The 18,008-nt window shown below is 35.2% G+C and overlaps 1 protein-coding gene across 1 annotated transcript in view; it reads right to left on the reverse strand.

Annotated features, from left to right (window-relative positions):
* Positions 1-758: 758 nt before the first annotated feature.
* The window catches only part of GPATCH2 (G-patch domain containing 2), a 123,867-nt gene continuing 106,617 nt past the window's right edge, over positions 759-18,008 (reverse strand). The window contains exons 9-10 of the mRNA XM_032184026.1: positions 16,411-16,493; positions 759-4,420 (exon numbers count right to left, since the gene is read on the reverse strand). Coding sequence (XP_032039917.1) covers positions 4,251-4,420; positions 16,411-16,493 — 253 coding nt within the window. The 3' untranslated portion in view covers positions 759-4,250. The remainder of the gene's footprint in view (positions 4,421-16,410; positions 16,494-18,008) is intronic.

Here is an 18,008-nt window from a genome sequence, read left to right on the forward strand (position 1 = left end):
CCACAGAGAATTCAAAGCAAAAACATGACGACCTTTAAGAATGACATTTTCTCTTTTAACACGTTAGATTATCTTTACAGCTAGACAAAGAAATAATTCTGTGCTTTTCACTAAGTTGAATAGTACAGACTGAATACATACACTGCCTTTAGATATGGGACTCTACTGTGGGCACCTTTTGTATTGTAGTCACTGTGTGCTAACTATGCCACTGTTCCCAAAACCACCGTTGTGAATGAAAACCTAATTAAAAGGTCTCCTGAATTTAGTGTAAGATAGGGAAGGAATCCCCATTTCTCATACAGCTTTACTGAAACTACTCAGTGAGCATGGGGAGCAGGAAGGTAAAACAAATGTAGCGTGAATTCTCTGAGAAGCAACAGTTTTGGAGACGTGCTTGAAGAGAGAGCATACTGTCCTGGTACAGTTATCAAAGTATACACATACTTACACATACTTAAAGACTTGTATTTAAACGTCTTAGAAGAATATGATAACAACAAGAGTACTGCAAACACTTTAAACGAGGCATTTTGTGACATTGTGGTGTAATATTTTATGCTGGATAATAACCAGCTAGAAAATAAATGAGAGTAAGAAGGTACAACTCTCTAAGGTTTAGCAGAATATACATGTACTTGCTATAAGATATTAGCAACCTTAATTATATTTTCAGAAACAAAGTTTTTGCATTCACTTGAGCAATAACAATGCTATCAAAAAGTGCAGTTTAAAGAAAAGAACATACAAAACCCATGAAGAATGAAGTCTAATTGTTTTATTTCATCTTGCATTTGTGTTGTTAAAGCAAAGCATTCTATACATATTATTAGCTATTTACTGCCATTCTACACCCATTATTGACCTAATTGCAGAAAGATGGATGCAGGGACAAACTTGTTAAAATAAGCATACTGATAATGCTTCTCTGACTTCAACAAATATTTATTTAAAAACTGGATTCTGCCAGAAACCGCTCATGTGTTTCTTTTATTAACAGTTAATGGCTTAATTCACAGAACTGAGACACAATGAACATGTAGCAAAATGCAATGCCAATAATATTGTATGCACTTTTCTTTTTACTAAACATTCTGCACAGGCAGAATATTATGATATCAGCTGAACTACCAATTAATCAAACACCTAAATGGAAAGAATCTGGTGAGTGATGGTAACTTTTAGATACAAGATGATTCCATATTTATTTATATAGGCATAAAAACCTTCAGTATCACAGCCATTAGGAATTATTATCTGAAAACACTTGTATATGTATTTTAAAGTAGTGTGAGCCAGTTTTATGGCATGTGTCATATTATGAATGCAAGTTAGGTATGGGAAAAACCTGAAGAAAAAAAATTCGAGTACTTTGACTTGTTTCAAAGCCATCTAACACTGCAGTGGCTTAAAAAATGAAGAAAAAAAAACAAAAAGCGATGCGTTTTTGTTTTGTTTAACACTAGCTTTAACTGTGCACAATTACACTACTGGAATATCTTTAAAATCACTCCTGTGAGATGTGGAAAACCAGAAAAATAATAGTGTGAGCCTGAATGGGAATTTTACTGTGACATTAAAATGTCTTGAAACGCTAGCTTAATATATTTTAATAAATCAGTTTCTTCTACAGCTTCTAGAAGATGAAGTTGACTGTTAGCTGTGGCATCTATAGGAATACCTGTTGGAAAACAAAGGTTTACTTATCTCCATACCAAAATCAATGTGACTGGTTTTAACGTCTAATCATTTCTAACACTGATATAAAACAAAAAGTTATAAGATTTCTGATCTTACTAAATAATTCTTCCATTAAGGCTATTTATTTTTATGCTCAAGTGTATCTGTTTGAATGGATGAATAGAGCTGAAAGCTGAAAAGAGGTTTTCTCTCAACAAGTATCCATTATTTTCCCCTTATCTTCATAAAACAGGAAATATTTTCAAGCACTTTTGGAGCTGCAGACTGATTTCTTGAGGAACTACTATGATGATAAAATGCACAGAAATACGTCAGCGTTATATATGCCATACTTAAAGTTTCCTACCCAAGATATGTTGGAGTTGTAACCAAAGAACAACAATGAGTTTTTAAGAGAAAATCAATATTCCTCTACAGTTTTAGAGCTAGAACAATTAGAAAAATATGAATTTCCTGTCCTTAACTCACATGTTTCAAAATATTTGAAGGAATTTCTGATAGTGTACAAGACAAAGAGGTCTTCAGTTGCCCTAGCAGTACATTTGCATTGAAAGAATGGGAATGTGCCACACAAATTCATTATTGTAAAAAAACCAAAACCAACACAATTACAGAAGTGAGCACCTCTGCTGTCTGCAGAACTCCAGGTTCTTGGCCATTTGCAATTACGTGGCCCTGAAATTCTTTAGATATGGAATGTGTTTAACTCAGCTTAGTTGTGCAAGAGATATTTGAGGTGGCTAATTTACATTAAGCTATGCCCCAAAACCCTCCATAAAAGTTGCTGTTGATTATAAATATCAAGCCTGTTTAAAATTTCTTATCGTGTCAAAAAGTAAAACCACACAATGATACCAAGGCTCGAAACAACAATTGATAGTTCTTCTGAAACTCAGAGAACATGTGCATTCAGCTATCATTAAAAACAACGTTAGGTACTAATTTTTTACTCTAGGTAATTGTGAAGGAATGTTCCCAAACTGACAGTACTCACAGTGGAAAGGATGAACATTATTTTTAAGCAAATTCAGTGCTATAATGCTGCCACTTTTTCTTTTCCTAGCATTATCTTTGTGGAAATAATTGGTGAAGCTGAGAAAAAGACAAGTAATAAAAATACTTAAAATTCTTCACTATATTTCACAGTCACATGAAGGAAGCTGTGCTCCCTTTATTTTAAGGAGTCATCTTTGCAAGCATCTAGAGGTAAATATTTTTCTAAGCAGTCTGGTAGCAGAGAAGGGGAAAAAAAAAGACTGAAGAATCAAATCCTGCTCCCTGTGTAAACAGGGTAAATATTGCCAACTACTACAACAGCGTCAGGATTTTCTCCTTTGTCCAACAGTTTTCTTCAGCCCTATCATTTAATTTTAAAGTAGAATTTGTTTTATACTGCAGACCAAGAGTACCCTAGGAGCTTGATTGGTTACTGCTTAATGAAATTACTTCTGCTGACATTAGATACATTAGGATACTGATTAAAACACTTAATGATCCCTCTTGATTTTAAATTGCTAGCTTAGATTTGTGAGATGCCAAAGTATCTTTTCCCTTCCTTTCCTCCACTCTAATCTTGCTTCTCCTTGTCCTTTTTCTGTTTCTTCACGATCATTAAAGATTGTGGCTCACTCACAACAGCACGATCACAAAACGAACGCTGAACACTGACTGCATTGTTTAAAATATGCTAAACCCTGGTATATAAACACTGAAAGACAAAGTTATCTTTAAAATACAATTTCCAGGTTCAAATTTGATATTATTCTTAAATGTGGACACACTGAAGATTATTGATATAAATAGAAATCCAAACTCAGAATAAACTTTAAATTTAAATATCTGCTGAAAAAAAAGATAATCCTGTAAATGTAAAAACAATTATAAAAGCTTTACTTTTGAGCTTGAACATGGAAGACTGTGATACACTGCCAGATTACGATGTTGGAATGGCATTGCTATGATGACAAAACCATTTTTCATGCTTTTATACAAAACTATATAACATATCACCTTCCAGTTGGAAACATGTATATCTTACGGGCAAAATGACAGCTTATCCTCAAATACTGTTAAACACTAGAAATATTAGGTTTGGAAATTTTGCCTGAAAAGGGGGAAAACACAATAGCTGTATAAAGTTCCATTTTCCTTGACAAATCTTATCAAGACTCTTGAGATGAAATTATATGTACAAAAAAAATTTTGCTTAGATACTAAAATCTGCTGCGTCAGAAGCTTTTATGAAAAGAAGTGAATATACTGAATTTTATGCTTAATACAAACTCTAAGACCAGAGAAAATAAAAAAGTACAAGTGTTCATACACTTTAGCACCATTGTAAAGTTAGATTCAAACGCCGGTTCTGCCGCTGTGGCTGTAGTTTGCAGCTGGTGTAGCTGATGTGAAGCACAAAGACTTCAGTGATCTTTGAGAAGAGAATAACTGGATCTGCTGATCATAATGAATAACACAAGATAGCAACTTTTTCCCTTGTCTTTTTAAATTACTTTCGATCTTTACTTTTACTTGGCAGCCAGAGTATATTTCTGTCAGCTAAATCCAAGTCCGAGTCCTTTTGGTCTCTGGATGGCTCGTATTGGCTCTGCTATCCCTTTGCCGTCTGGTCCGAGGCCTGTGCCAGGAGTCCAGCCCATGCTCTGAAGCATTCGGTTTCCAATGTTGTTTTCTGGGATTGGTTGGGTGTTTTCACCTACAAACCCTGAGATTAAAGAAACACACAGCATTAATCAGCACTGCCTGCCATGTGGAGAATAGCAGGATAATCTCCCTTAAAGCTTTAAACCTTCTTATTCTCCTAATTCATCTAATAGGTTGCTAGAACAGGCTGTCTTTGCACATGTTGACCTCCTCACTGCTTATGAGTCTAAATAATACAGCCTAAGGTTTTGCTTTATTTTCAATGTTTCTGAAGTCTTGCTTAGTTTTTAGATGTGACAAATATTGCCGCAGATCCTTTTGTATTTCAATACAGTGGGTTGTATGTCAGTCTCAGAGGACATGTGCCCCCTTGCACAAGTCTACCAATACACAGACAAGATTGCCCAGATATGTGGTCCTATAAAATTACTAAACCAAGGCACACCATAATGTCACAACCATCTTTTCATTCTCAGCAATATTTATCAATGCTCAAGAAGATCTCTTTCAGTAAAACACATTAAATATTTTTGATTAAACAACTACAGATGCTACACAGAAGATAAAAATAGGCGGTCTAAAATTTTGAAATTCAGCCATAGCCTTACACAGTTTCTCTTTTATTAAAGATGCAAGAGATGTTTAATATATCCATCTTTATTTTTTGGTATTTTTCAGTAACATTGGGTCTCTTCCTGTACAACTGAGAACTCAGAAAAGCTGTGCACACACTACTGAAGAGATTGTCAGGACTGCAAGTATAATGTAACAGATTCATTTTCTTATGACTACAGCATAAAGAAATGTGAATGTCAAGTAACAAAACTGTTTTTTTTCCCTCATCAACCAAGATCCTCAAGCTAGACTTTTGGAGATGATGCATGGATAAGCTTTCCCATATGTAGCTGTCTTGCATGAGGAATACAAATGATATTTGTTTCAAGAATTTTCAGTAGAACTTAACGAGTTACACCATACAAAATTTTAAAAAGTGATGAAGCTTTTGAAGTAACATGAGCTTTTTTATACAGGCAGCTGTTTTTTCTTTTCAGCTCTTTTCAACACATTCCTTCCCCTGATAATAGAACAACAGAACTCACCACATGCCCAGCTTCAAACATTATCTGCTTAACTTTCTACCTACTTATTCTGACATACTGCTTCTTAAAAAATACTGTAGGAGGAGACCATGGTGTTGTGCTTTTGGAGAACATGATGTCTTCAATCAAGTATTTACTACTGACAAGCAGCTGGCTCATTGTTATATTAACTTACTAAACAGGAACACAAAAAAAGTTGAACAAGCTCTTCTGAAAATCCTCATTTATCACGCAAACATAAAATGAAAACAAAGCCCCATAGTGGAAGCCCCCCCCACAGACAGAGGGTCAAAAGGAGAGGTGCACATTAAAAACCTGATAGTGATTGAGATGATGAATGTACAGTACTCAAGCACTATTCACTACAGATCTGTTTAGATTCAGCAAAACAGTGGCCACATGAAAGGTAGGAAGCTTCCAAGCATCTCGGTCCCTGAGTCAAAGAAAAAGGGAAACGTACTGAGAGAAGGCGTCCTTTAATACTAGTTTGAAGCTATGCTTAATGCTAGGCTTAAAATAAAGGCTTTTAAGTCAGACGACTCCTGTCCCCGAGAGGGTTCCTCTTGAACTGACCAGCACAGAATTCAATGACCAAGACTTCCTTTCTTTTCAGGCCCCCACAGGCAGAGTCAATTTTCATACAGATAACTCCCTGACACTGCCTGGCATACACAACACAGGCTTTGCAACCTTCTTAGTTGTACTTTCTAGCTCAAAAAATGGTGAAAAGAAGAAAGGCTACCATTCAACAAAAATAAAGGTAAAACCTCACAAGCAAAATCCAGGAAGCGCGTTTTGGTCTACTCTTTACAACTCATGGTAAGAAATGGGATGTGGTTCTAGTGTCTGTGGTACAATTAATGGGGAAACTTCCAAGGAAAGATCCAAGAGATCCATCAAGCAGTACAGAACAAGTATACAAGTGTATTTTATAAGTATTGGGAACATTAAATGATTCATAATGCTGCTTGGCAACAAAGAGAAATGCTGCTAGGATGGCATGCAAAGCACAGCTTGAGCTAAAAAAAAAAAGCAATTTTTTTTTGTTATCCTATTTGGAGGAAAACCCATGGACTTCTTCCTGCAAAATATATACCTTCCTACATGAATTTCAATTCTCAAGACATCTAGATCAACCTCACACAAAAGATATATGAAAGAATAATCTGTACCGTAACATGTTATTTAACAAACTCATCTTTCTATTTTTGATATTCTTTGATATAGTTTTTTTTTTTTTCTTTCCTGTAACTAACAGGAAAATTGGAATACTTTTTGTTTTTACAGATACAAAGTGCTTCTAAAATATATATAAAAAATCTTTTTTACTCCACCATGCATACTTTTCTATTTCCTGTGAGAACACTAAGACCTGCCCTGAAGCCTTCTGTTTTATTCTTACATTTTGCCAATTTGTAACAAAAAGAAAGAGAGCAGAAACCACCACAAACTTGGCTTCACAACTCACTTTTGGGCAAACAATCAAACAGCGTCCACTGTCCGAAGGATACTGTGATTGGAGACTTTGTACAACAATAAGGCAAAACCAAAAAGCCACCCAACTTGCCTATTTTGTGGGCATGTACATTGACTAATTACTCTTTCATGCAAATAAGGTAGATATAGATAGCTTTTATTTCAAGTCTGAAAAAAGGTTTAGTGTATGCAGGACATTCTTTTGCAGTACAGCCAGTTTTTATCTAAATATATATCTACATCTGTCTTAAATTTTTCAAATGATGGATGAAAATTGCAGGAATGTTAACTTGTAATGCAATATTTTACTTGAGTGAGAAGAATATGGATAGCTGTATTCATAACTGCCCTTTTCCTCCATTCCATGGCCAATAAGCAAACAGAAAAAAACAACCTTGCATCTTTGATTGACTGCATGATGGAAAAGAGCTCTTAAAAATCATGTTACGCTGTTTGTTATTCCCCTGACTCTCATTCCTATGCTTTGGGCTTTCATTTTCTAATTAAAATCAGTAATTGTCCTTGTAATATTCATCTTCAAGTTCAGTTTTTAATTCATGCCCATGGCACTTCTTGGACTAGCCAGTAGGCCCTTTTAAAGAGAATAGTCCAAGCACACTGGCCTTGAAAAGGGCTGTGCTACCTCTGGGACGTGTTCAGTCTCGACCCACCCAGGAGCAAGAACAAAATCAACCCATTGTGCCATCCCACGAAAAATAACTATGCAACATCGTATTAAGCAAAAAAGCAGGGATGCCTTTTTCTGACTTTATTGCTGTATGAGGTTTAGTGGTGTTGCAGGAGTTATACGGAAATCTCTGTAGTAAGAATTTGTTGGAATTCCCTGTGCAAAGCCTTTTCTTTTTACAGACTGAGAAGTCTTAGCAACCATAATAATCTGGTTCCTGATCTACCAGATGCTGTCTGGATGCAGGAGTGGTTGCCATTACACAACTGAGGAGCTAACACTGAGGAACAGCAGCTTGCTTGAAAGGACAGCACTATAAAATTCCTCCACTTGCATCCCTTCACTTCACAATACCAGCAATACACTTTGGTGTACATGAATGGGCATTCTTCAAGGTCTACATTTATTATGCATATGACCTTACATACACGGAGCATGGTACCTATGAGAAGGAAGAAGCAAAATTAGCACATGAAAACCAAGAAGTCATCGCATTTGTTTAATTTTGATATGATATTTATGATGGTATTAAAGGCAGGCTTCAGTGAAAAATAAAGGTATGCAATTTCTTCTTAACAGCTGTTGAGACAGGTATGTCCTGGTTAAACAGTACACTAGCATTCAGTGCCATACCCTTGATTTTACAGTGATTGCCATGAATTAATTTAATTCCATCTGTAAGCTAAAATCAGATCAGAGGTCTAATGCTGCTGCAGGCTCCACATCTGTTTAATCATTTTTGGATACAACAGCTTGCAAAAGTTCAGGTTTTAAATTTGCTTCACATTTAAGAAACAATGTTGCACCATCTCAGCAGGAAACAAATGAGCCTACGTACAGTTTTTATCTGACAGATCCATTGTATTTGAAAAATGCTTCTTCTAAAATACTTAAAAGCTCACCAATTAAGTTATCATTTATTATAGAATAATAAAGCAACTGTGACCCTATCAACTATTACTGTGACAATATTTATTTGTATGGTCCAATTTCTGGATAAGACTAACATCAAGTATGTTTGGTTTAAATTGGAGTGAATAAAATCAGAATATAGCTAGGTTCAATCTCTTAAATAACCCTTATTTAAGAAAATGCTTTTTTTAAAAAAAAAAAAAAATATTTTTATTCCAGTTGGAAGAAAAAAATGAAGGCATACTGAAGTAATCTCTGGCTGCTAAACTATTTTTGATGTTAAGAAAATGTTTTTTTAAACAGTTCTGAGAAAATGACACTGTACAGAAATATAGTCTTGGCCTTTCATCTTTCTTTTATATGATTAAGACCTGTGAGTAGAACAGCAATGCCTTTGCAGAGCATACCACAACTATTATTTCCTCCTCTATCGCTCCTAGCAGCCTTAAATCCTTTAAATCCTTTCCTAGAAGGATCTCTTTTTGCTTGGGTAATTTTTGCAATACATGGCCTGCTAACCCTTACCCCCTACCCTGGATCTCACTTATGTCTATCACAGCAGAGTCAGTCTTTCTACCTCAAATCTTCCAAGGAGCATTGTGGATGGTAATTCACTTGCGTAATTGGCTCAAGAGATGAAAATCTTGTATCTGCCTCTCTTAGCCACTAATCTATCCAGCTGACTGCAAGCCTAATTGGCAGCTTGTTTAGTAATTTGGCTCCTAAAGTGTTGTATTGATGTTGGATAAACAGCCAATGGAAGGCGAAACGATACATGCTGCTTCACTTTAAAAGCTAGTGCACTTTCCCCCTCATTTTCTGAAAGCATTTAATATTCCATCTCTTCTTTTTCTTTTCTGATTTCTCACTAGACAGATGAGCTCAGAACAGTAGGGACTGATCTTGATACACAATACATTTTAGAAGGAACATAATCAAAATAACATGTCGCTGTAGTGCATCTTTTTTTTAATGCCAGTTCTCTCTAACAAAATGAGAATCAGACTGCCTAGATGCTTAAAACCATTTTGGATAATTGTATAAAGTCAGCAATGTGACATAGTTGACAGACGTACTGGTATTTTTAACATCAGTACCTCCAGTGTTTTTCACAATTCAGTATTCTATAGCTGCATAAATAATAAAAAAAAATCACTTATGAAAATACCATATTATTTAGCTAAGTATTTGAGATTTGATTTTTAGAACAGACTTTTACATATGCTTCACATTGAGGTATCAAACATTGTGTCTAAAGAACAATCTTAGAATAATTATAGTCCCACTTATAGCTTGCGCTGTATTCTGCTCTAGCTGGCACAGTGTTAAGAACATCACAGAGGACAGAGTCAGAACCTCAGGTGGTGCTGGAAACCTCCATACCTACCCAGCAGTCACACCACAATGCTGTTAATGTCGGCACTGCTAGAGTTTCATTCCTATTGCCCCACTGCTGGGTGTATTAAAGGAATGGTTGCACAATTGCAGCATGGGTAGATGCATCCTTCCCTGCACTATAGACCCTAAATTTTATATTCATTTCCAACCTTCCCAATGTAAATCCACACACTGATGAAAAGTCAGGCACTGAACTGGTTTAAACTGGTCATCTCTAGCACCACAGGTCACTTGGAGCTGGGATTCCAGATGTTCTTCCCCTCCCATGCTCCATCAGACCACATTGTGGGTAAAGTACCTTTTGCCTTTTCAGTCTTGAGAGAGACAGAATTAGTAGAATCCCATTTATTCCTTGGTAAGGGTAATCTCTTGAAATTCAAGCCCATCTTTTCACTTGGGTCCAAATTGGGGTCAGCTTCACTTCCCAGATATACTGACAGAAAGACTCAGTAGACTTAATTTCAGAAGAAGCATTTCCACCAGGAAGCATTCCTAAGTTCTGCTCAATACACCTAGAATTTACAGCAAAATTGCTCGCTTCTAATTAGCATTCCCTGACTTTTCTGAAAGAACTGTAACCCTGCACTGAATCCCACAGGGAAAGAACTTAAACGACAGTAATGTTCTCCAAATGGACAGCTCGGTTGTCATTAATTTCAGCGGAAAGATTGAGGATTGAATGGATATTATGACTACACCCATTACAGTAGCTCTAACTGATCTTAAACCAAATTGGGATGGAGTGCCAAGATACTGGAGGTAATAGGCACTTCTATTGCCTTTTCTGTGCCTATGTGGTTGGAGTACTCTTGAGTGCACATTTTAACTCTCAAACCTTTCCTGGTCTAGAGAAGTCCTTTGGTATCAACTTAAAGCAGGGTGACAGAAGTGTCATGTGCCACTTTTATTGGTTGAGTTCTAGGAATATGAAGTGTTGCTCATTTCATTAACTCTTCCCAGTAATTTGAAGAATTTGTTAAAACAGGATTCTTATATTAAATGGGCCTGAGAAAAATAATTTCCTCTCATAACCTGCCCTTTATCTACATGCTGAAACAGGTCATCTATACCGTATTACCAACAGCGTTCTGGGGAAAACTGTATTATGGCATCAGCCCATATGGAAAAGGTGATGATTAAAAAAACAAACAAACAAACAAACAAAGCACCACCAACAAAAAAGCATGTAAAATGGAGGTGGCTTCTCTGTGGGGCACCATTTTTTTATGGTACCTAGTGGAGAAAGAGCAGAACTTACAGAGCACCTAGAGGATGAATATTCCTACTGATACCTTCAGCTTCATTGGAAGTTATGTCTTATGCATACAATCCCCTACCAAGATGTATCTTTGGAACTTGAAAACAAAAAGTCTGGTTTAGCCTTTTTCTAGCAGAAATTTCTTAAATACTGTCTTTAAGGACACTGGGGATATTCTCTGTTAAGACGGTTTATGATTCTTGAAGGTGAAGTCCAAAAGATCGCCTTCTGTGGACAGAAGGCAATTGGAATGCTTTCCACAGCCAGAAAGTAACAACTATCTTAGGAAAGACTCCCAGAGTCATTTGGAGAATTATTTTTGAATCTTTTGCATTTTGGGAGAAGAGAGCATGTAGAAAATAGTTTTCTGCTGATCTGAAAGGTTCTTCAGTATTGGTTGTGCATAGAGCCTGAAGAATTCTGTCTTCTCTCCTTTTCTCTGTATCACAAGAAATTCCTTGGCCAATTCCCAGTATAAACTCGGTTCTTGTTGCATTGTGGATCTTTTCTTCTGAAGTTTGCTACTGAACTCTCCTTGTTACTCTGGTGACCATATGAAAGGGACCCTGCTTGAACCGATGACCTCTGCTCAACATTAAAAGTCTTTTGCTCTGCAAGGGCAGTAGTTTCAAATACTGTATGGCATTCCCCGATCTTTTAATTTTTGAACTGATTTAGTGAAACAATACGATAGCAGAAGAGAAACGAAACAGGAAGTCCCTAAAATTCCATCTCCTGAAGAAATCAGTTAATAAAAAAAAAAAGAGTATCAAGGAGCATCCATATGTTGGAAGATCAAGCAGCTAGGCTTTGTACCCCAGAAAGGACCTTGGTAGACCAAGGAGAAGAAACACAGTAAGGTGAAGTGTTCACAACATGTCAGTGCTGTATTGCTCTGTGAAAAGTGATTTCTGTCTATGGAGTTGTACATTTAGATGGAAAAGCAATGAATCAAACTAGAAAGAAAGTAGGCATAAAATAGTTTGGCTAGCATTTTGGAAATTTACTGCCAGTTCAACCAAGTCAGCAGAAGTTTTCCCTTTCTTTGCAACTATCTCAGGAAGTTGACCTTCACTACAAACTTACCCTCAGACACCTCTGTTATCACACTGTAATCACAATCTTTTTCAAATCATCATTTTGGTACTGCAGATATTCAGGCCTGATTTTTAATCACTGACATATTAAGCATCAGCAAAATAGTTTGCTTAGCTGTTCCGTTGGCAATTTTTAAAAAGGAATGAAAACATGTACCCTTTTGATTACCTTGTTAAAGTGAGTCATGATGGCATTATAGGAGTGCTCAGTATTTCTACTGTAATTAAGAATCTGTCATATTTTTCATTAAAACACATTCTTTAAAATGAGACACTTAGCTTGGTCATTTCAGTCTGTACCAGCCTGAAGAGTAGCAACGCAACATGCTATCCAAAGATGTTAACATCTGAAATGTGTTTTTCATAAAAATTATCAGTCTTAGTTAAGTTGCCCATAAAATGCATAATAACATACATTTTTAATGAAAAATCTTTGCATTTTAACTACAAAATAGCTTTATATTTTTAAAATAGATTTTGCAGACTTTCTTCCTGCTCCAAACCATGAAGCACACTAATGTAAATATCAGACAAAAAAAATCGTTTTCAAATAGAAATAAATGTTTATTTGTAATGCATACGAGCAAAACTTAACCTTTTTAATTCTGGATCCAACATTCTACACTGTGTAAATGAAGTTATTAACATCCCACAGATGTCAAGCAGAATTTGCACACCGAAGAAAATTTCCAGCAAGCAAGATTTAGAGGTTTCTGATTTAAAAACAAAAACAAACCAACCAACCAAACAAAAAAAAACATTCTAAAAGGTCTTGGGGATTGAACAGAAGTGGGGTGAGAAATAAAGCTTGCACAGAAGATGACAGTCACTAGGAAAGGAACTGGGGTGAATGCATACACAGTATATGAACATGGCATCTGAAATTCTGTAGCATCTACTGGCTTGATATGAGACTTTAACTAGGTAATCTAAGATGTTCACTGAAATTACTGTAAGCATTCCTAATGCATGCATTTCAAGTATAAACAATACTTTACTGAGAACGTCCTTTCTCTTGCATACAAATTATGATTGTTTTTTGTTTTGTTATTATTTTCATTGGTATTGGAAGCCAGTTTTGATAGCGTTATTTCCATGATTATTTATTAGCTTGCCTAAGAGTTTTTTTTTTTTTTTTTTTTGTACAAACTTGAGGGCACTGTATTGCTGCAATGAAATATGTCAGGGTGTCATCTGAAATTGCTCTACTGCTCAGGTAGCCGGAGAAGGTATAAAGTCATTGAGAATGACCTGGCCCCAAATCTGACTGCTGAATCACTGAAATAATATTGATTTCACGGAAGAAGCTGTGCAAAAAAGTATATATTCATAATGCGTAACACTTGATTCTTAAAAAAAATTGTAGGAAGTAAACAATTTTTCCTAGTACCTTATTTAGTTGCTAAACCAATTATCTATCTAAGCTTTAGTAACACACAGATGGGGCTATATCAAGTATTCACAAATCAGAATATTTATTTCAATAAAATAAAAAAGCCAGAATAGGACCCTACCATCTCAGTACTGTCAGCTCCTAACAATCCATACCTAATATTATCTCCCATTTTCTTCATTGCTTTTCAACACAGCTTTTCTTCACCTTTACAAATGACATTTTTCAAACTGTAAAATGCACCATGCTGCTCAAGACTTTCTTGCTTCAATAGTTTCTCATTGCTGTACAAGTAAATCTACATCCTTTGTTACTAATATACACAAACCTATTGGTATGTGACTTTGACTGCAGTCTGAGAACAGGCTATAAATTTAGAAATCAATATCTAACTCTATCAATATTCATTTTACTTTTTCAATACAAAATACAAAGGTGAAAGAGCAGTAAATAAGCTGGAGTACTGAAATAAATTGGGTGTTCTTGTCACAATTAATAAATGTTTAACCAATAACATTGCTTGCTCCAGAAGGCTATAGCTCTGTAAGATGTCTGAAAGTAGCAGGTGCTACCCTTGTGAGACTCAAAAACAGAGAACACATTTCAATACTGCATCGGTATCACCAGTCATTCTTTCTGGTACTACCGAATCTAAACATTTAAATGACTATTTTCAAAACTGTGTAGAGCACTACAGGAATTACTGTACCCAGTGTCATTTTTTTCAAAAACCACGGGGTTTTGAAAATACGTTTTTTTTTTTTTTTTTTTTCCTTTAGTGGATTGGCTTATATTAGGTGAAACTTTACTAATACGTAACACATGCAGGTCAAGAAAAAAATTGCAGTTAATCACTCATTTACAGACAGCCTTTCAAGTTTCACTATGATGTTAAATATGGAAGATAATTAACTTTTATTTTCCAACTGGTGTTCAAGTAAGCATATATTTTTTTTTCCTCTTTCTTTCAAGAAAACAGTTTATCTACAAATTCTTTTGTATAAAATCTACTTCTTCTGTTCCTGTACCTTTGCTAAAGCCACTTAAAGGAGAATAATTCAATAATAAACATAATCATTCTTTTTATCCTTATTTCCAGATATATTTCCAATTCTACCCTGTTCCTTTCATAAAGTGGAATAAAATATTGACACGCACAAACAAACAAGGCCCATAACAGTTGAACAACAAAGTTGTAGCAAGATTAGTAGTGAAGAAAACTGTAATTTACAAAATGTTATACATTACCTATGCATATGTAAATGTTTAGTCAAAGTTTACCAAAGTTTCTATTTGCTTAAAAATTTACAGTGATGAAATGCAGAAAAAAGCTTGTGTGAGTACACAGTAAAAATCCTCCTTCCTTCTATAGGGAGCAAAATTGAAAAAGATTACCTTGAACTTGAAAAGAAAATAACCCTACATACTAGTTAAAAGGCACGTCATATGATACCTTTACCCACCATTATTCTCTGTCACCCTCCACATAAAAGAAAGTCTTAGAAATTCACAACCTCTGAAATTGTGAATATATAGATACATAACATTGAATATATTTGTTTTAGTATCAAAATATTGGCTTTGCAAAGTTACACAGAGGAACCAGCTTGTAAAATAAAATACTGAACACTGAAAGTACAAGGTAAAATGAGTAATAAAATGAATTTCATGATACTTCATACCCTCTTAGTACAAAATGACATCCTTTAGTACTTGAAAGTTGTGAAGTGAAAATCACCTTGTAGAAATAATTATATTATTCTCTCTTCAGCCATTAAGTATTTTTCTTTCTCACTTCACATATGTTCAGAGTCTTAGAACCTGACCCAGACATTCTCTTTTTCCATACTGCTGCCACTAAGGTGCTTTAATAACATTTTTAATATTATTCTTGGTCTGTTTCTGCCACTGAGGTTTAAAACAATGAAATTTCAGGAGGGGGAATTCAGCTCAAATATAAACATTAGGCTTCTCTAAAGACAGATATCTAGAATATACTTGAAGATGCATTGCATATGTTGCTATAATAATTGATATACGACTACCATGTGCAATCCAGATTTACATATTACCAATATAGAAAAAGCCCCACACAGACACACATGCAGTCTAATCCTTCCAGTATGCACAGAAATAATTAATACAAACTGACAAGAGTCCTATACATCACTGCTAGGTATTGAAAAAGTTATTTCACAGCTGTGACATCAGCAAAATACATGCAATGGTTGTGACTTCGCATCTGTAAAAATCTTTCAGAAATGTGCTTGCAACTTGCCTCCTATTTAATATACAGCACTAGTTTTAAAGCTTATCTCTACATTTTCAATTGTTTGCCCAATAATTCATATCGTGATTTAATGGTACAGGATACTTGTTATATTCATATAAATTCCTCACAGAAAAAAGATACCTTATGTCTTCTAACCTGTAATGCTTAAACAGACACAAGCAGTGATTTTTACTGCCTGTGATTCTCAGTATATGAAAAAAGATTCACTCTCTTTAAAGAAGTGCCATGTTACATAGATCTACAAATTGGGAATGTCTGAGGGAGAACTAAGTATATTTATTTCTTTAACTCCATTGTCAAGTAGGGATAGGACAAATCTGAAGTTACATAATAAGTTACTGAATTTACCCAGCGTTTCCCTGGGTCACTGACCTACTGCTTTGTATTTACAGATTTAACACTGTGTTTTGTGTTCTGTCCCACTGAAATTGGTTACCTGTGGGTCCTGGCAGGGGAGCAGCTTTCCTTCTCCGTTTGATGTCTCCCATGCACAATGATCCTAAATGCACACTGGTTTGCCTGCAAGTAATTATAGGAGAAAACTATTAACAAAGGACAAAAAATGTCACATAAATACACAGCTTGTATAATCTGAACCTATATCAAAACATTCAGCCAAGATGAAGCTGCACAATGAAGCCACCAATCTTGTTTATATCGAAGCATAATTATGTTTGTTGACAAGCGCTCAGTATCTAAATGCAGCATCATAAATTGTTCCTGGAATGAATAATATAAAAGGAATGCTTTTTAATTTTCAAAACTGGCGATCTTTCTAGCTCAACATAAAACAAAAACACTGTTGCTCCTGACAGGAAAATAGCGAAGATTAATTATCTAAAGAGATCACAATATTGTTGGTAGGCTATCAATTGGCTAGTAATGCCTAACTGTCAGAACAACATTTATTACAGGAAAAGTATTATCAATTTCTTTTAAGGTAAGATGAAGAATGAATGAGAAAACGTGAAACAGTAAACTCTTCAAAGGTATATGAAGTCAACTTGTAGCACACCAATTTGCCCTTTCCTAATTCATTGGCTAGTTGTGAGAATGATATAATAGAGCACATTATCCAGTCTGCACATTAAACAATTATGAATTTACACTTTAAGACTGGAAAATTGGTGGGGCTGTAGAAGATGACAGACAAGCACTTATTGCACTCCAGCCAGCTAGTCACAGTCAGGTACCACAAAAGAGGGTAAATTTGGAATTTTCAAATATTGAATTTTAGGAGATAATCTTAAAGGAGAATTTTAGTAATGATTTTTCTTACAGGAGTGTACAATCCCTGTAGAATGGAATATATGTAGCCTGCATTATTATTATTATTTTTTTTTGTGAAGAACTAAAACAGAAAAGGGAAAAATGGAATAATTTATGTCATACTTTTAATGTTTCCATAAATGCTATTCAAAACCATGAACTTTTTACCACAGCAGCATTGAAAGTTGATAAAAGTACAAGCTGAGAACTGCATCTGATAGTCTACTGTAGCACAGTAATACTCTGTCACTCAAGGGATCTTGTTTCAGTGTGGGTATATGACCTATCCTTTACTGCATTTAAAAACATTTTTAAGCTGTTCTGCATCTAAATGAATAGCAAATGTCCATGTATGTTGAGAGACCTCAGATCTGATCAATAATGTAAAGAGGGAAAACAATGTCTTGATAAAAAAAGCAATGTACAATCTTCTACATATGTAAGAAAAAAATACAGTAAACTAGCAAGAATGTACTTCAGTGCTTTTATTTAAATACTAAAATATGCCAGTAAAAAAAGATACACACAGAAGTGCACTCTAGCTTCAGTTATTAAGTCAACTATTTCAGCACAAATGTCTCTTACTTTAAATCAAAATTTTTCTTCCTTAGAGTTCTTCCAAGCTGAAACTGCATCTTATTTTAACACCCAGAAACCGAATGCAGTACAACCAGGATACTAGCGTGGTGCTAAATTTCAGTTCTAAATTCAGAATGAAATCAATAATTGTAACTTTTCTGTAACTGACTGTACAATAAAGAAAAT

This window comes from Aythya fuligula, chromosome 3, assembly GCF_009819795.1.
Source record: "Aythya fuligula isolate bAytFul2 chromosome 3, bAytFul2.pri, whole genome shotgun sequence".
Taxonomy (NCBI): domain Eukaryota; kingdom Metazoa; phylum Chordata; class Aves; order Anseriformes; family Anatidae; genus Aythya; species Aythya fuligula.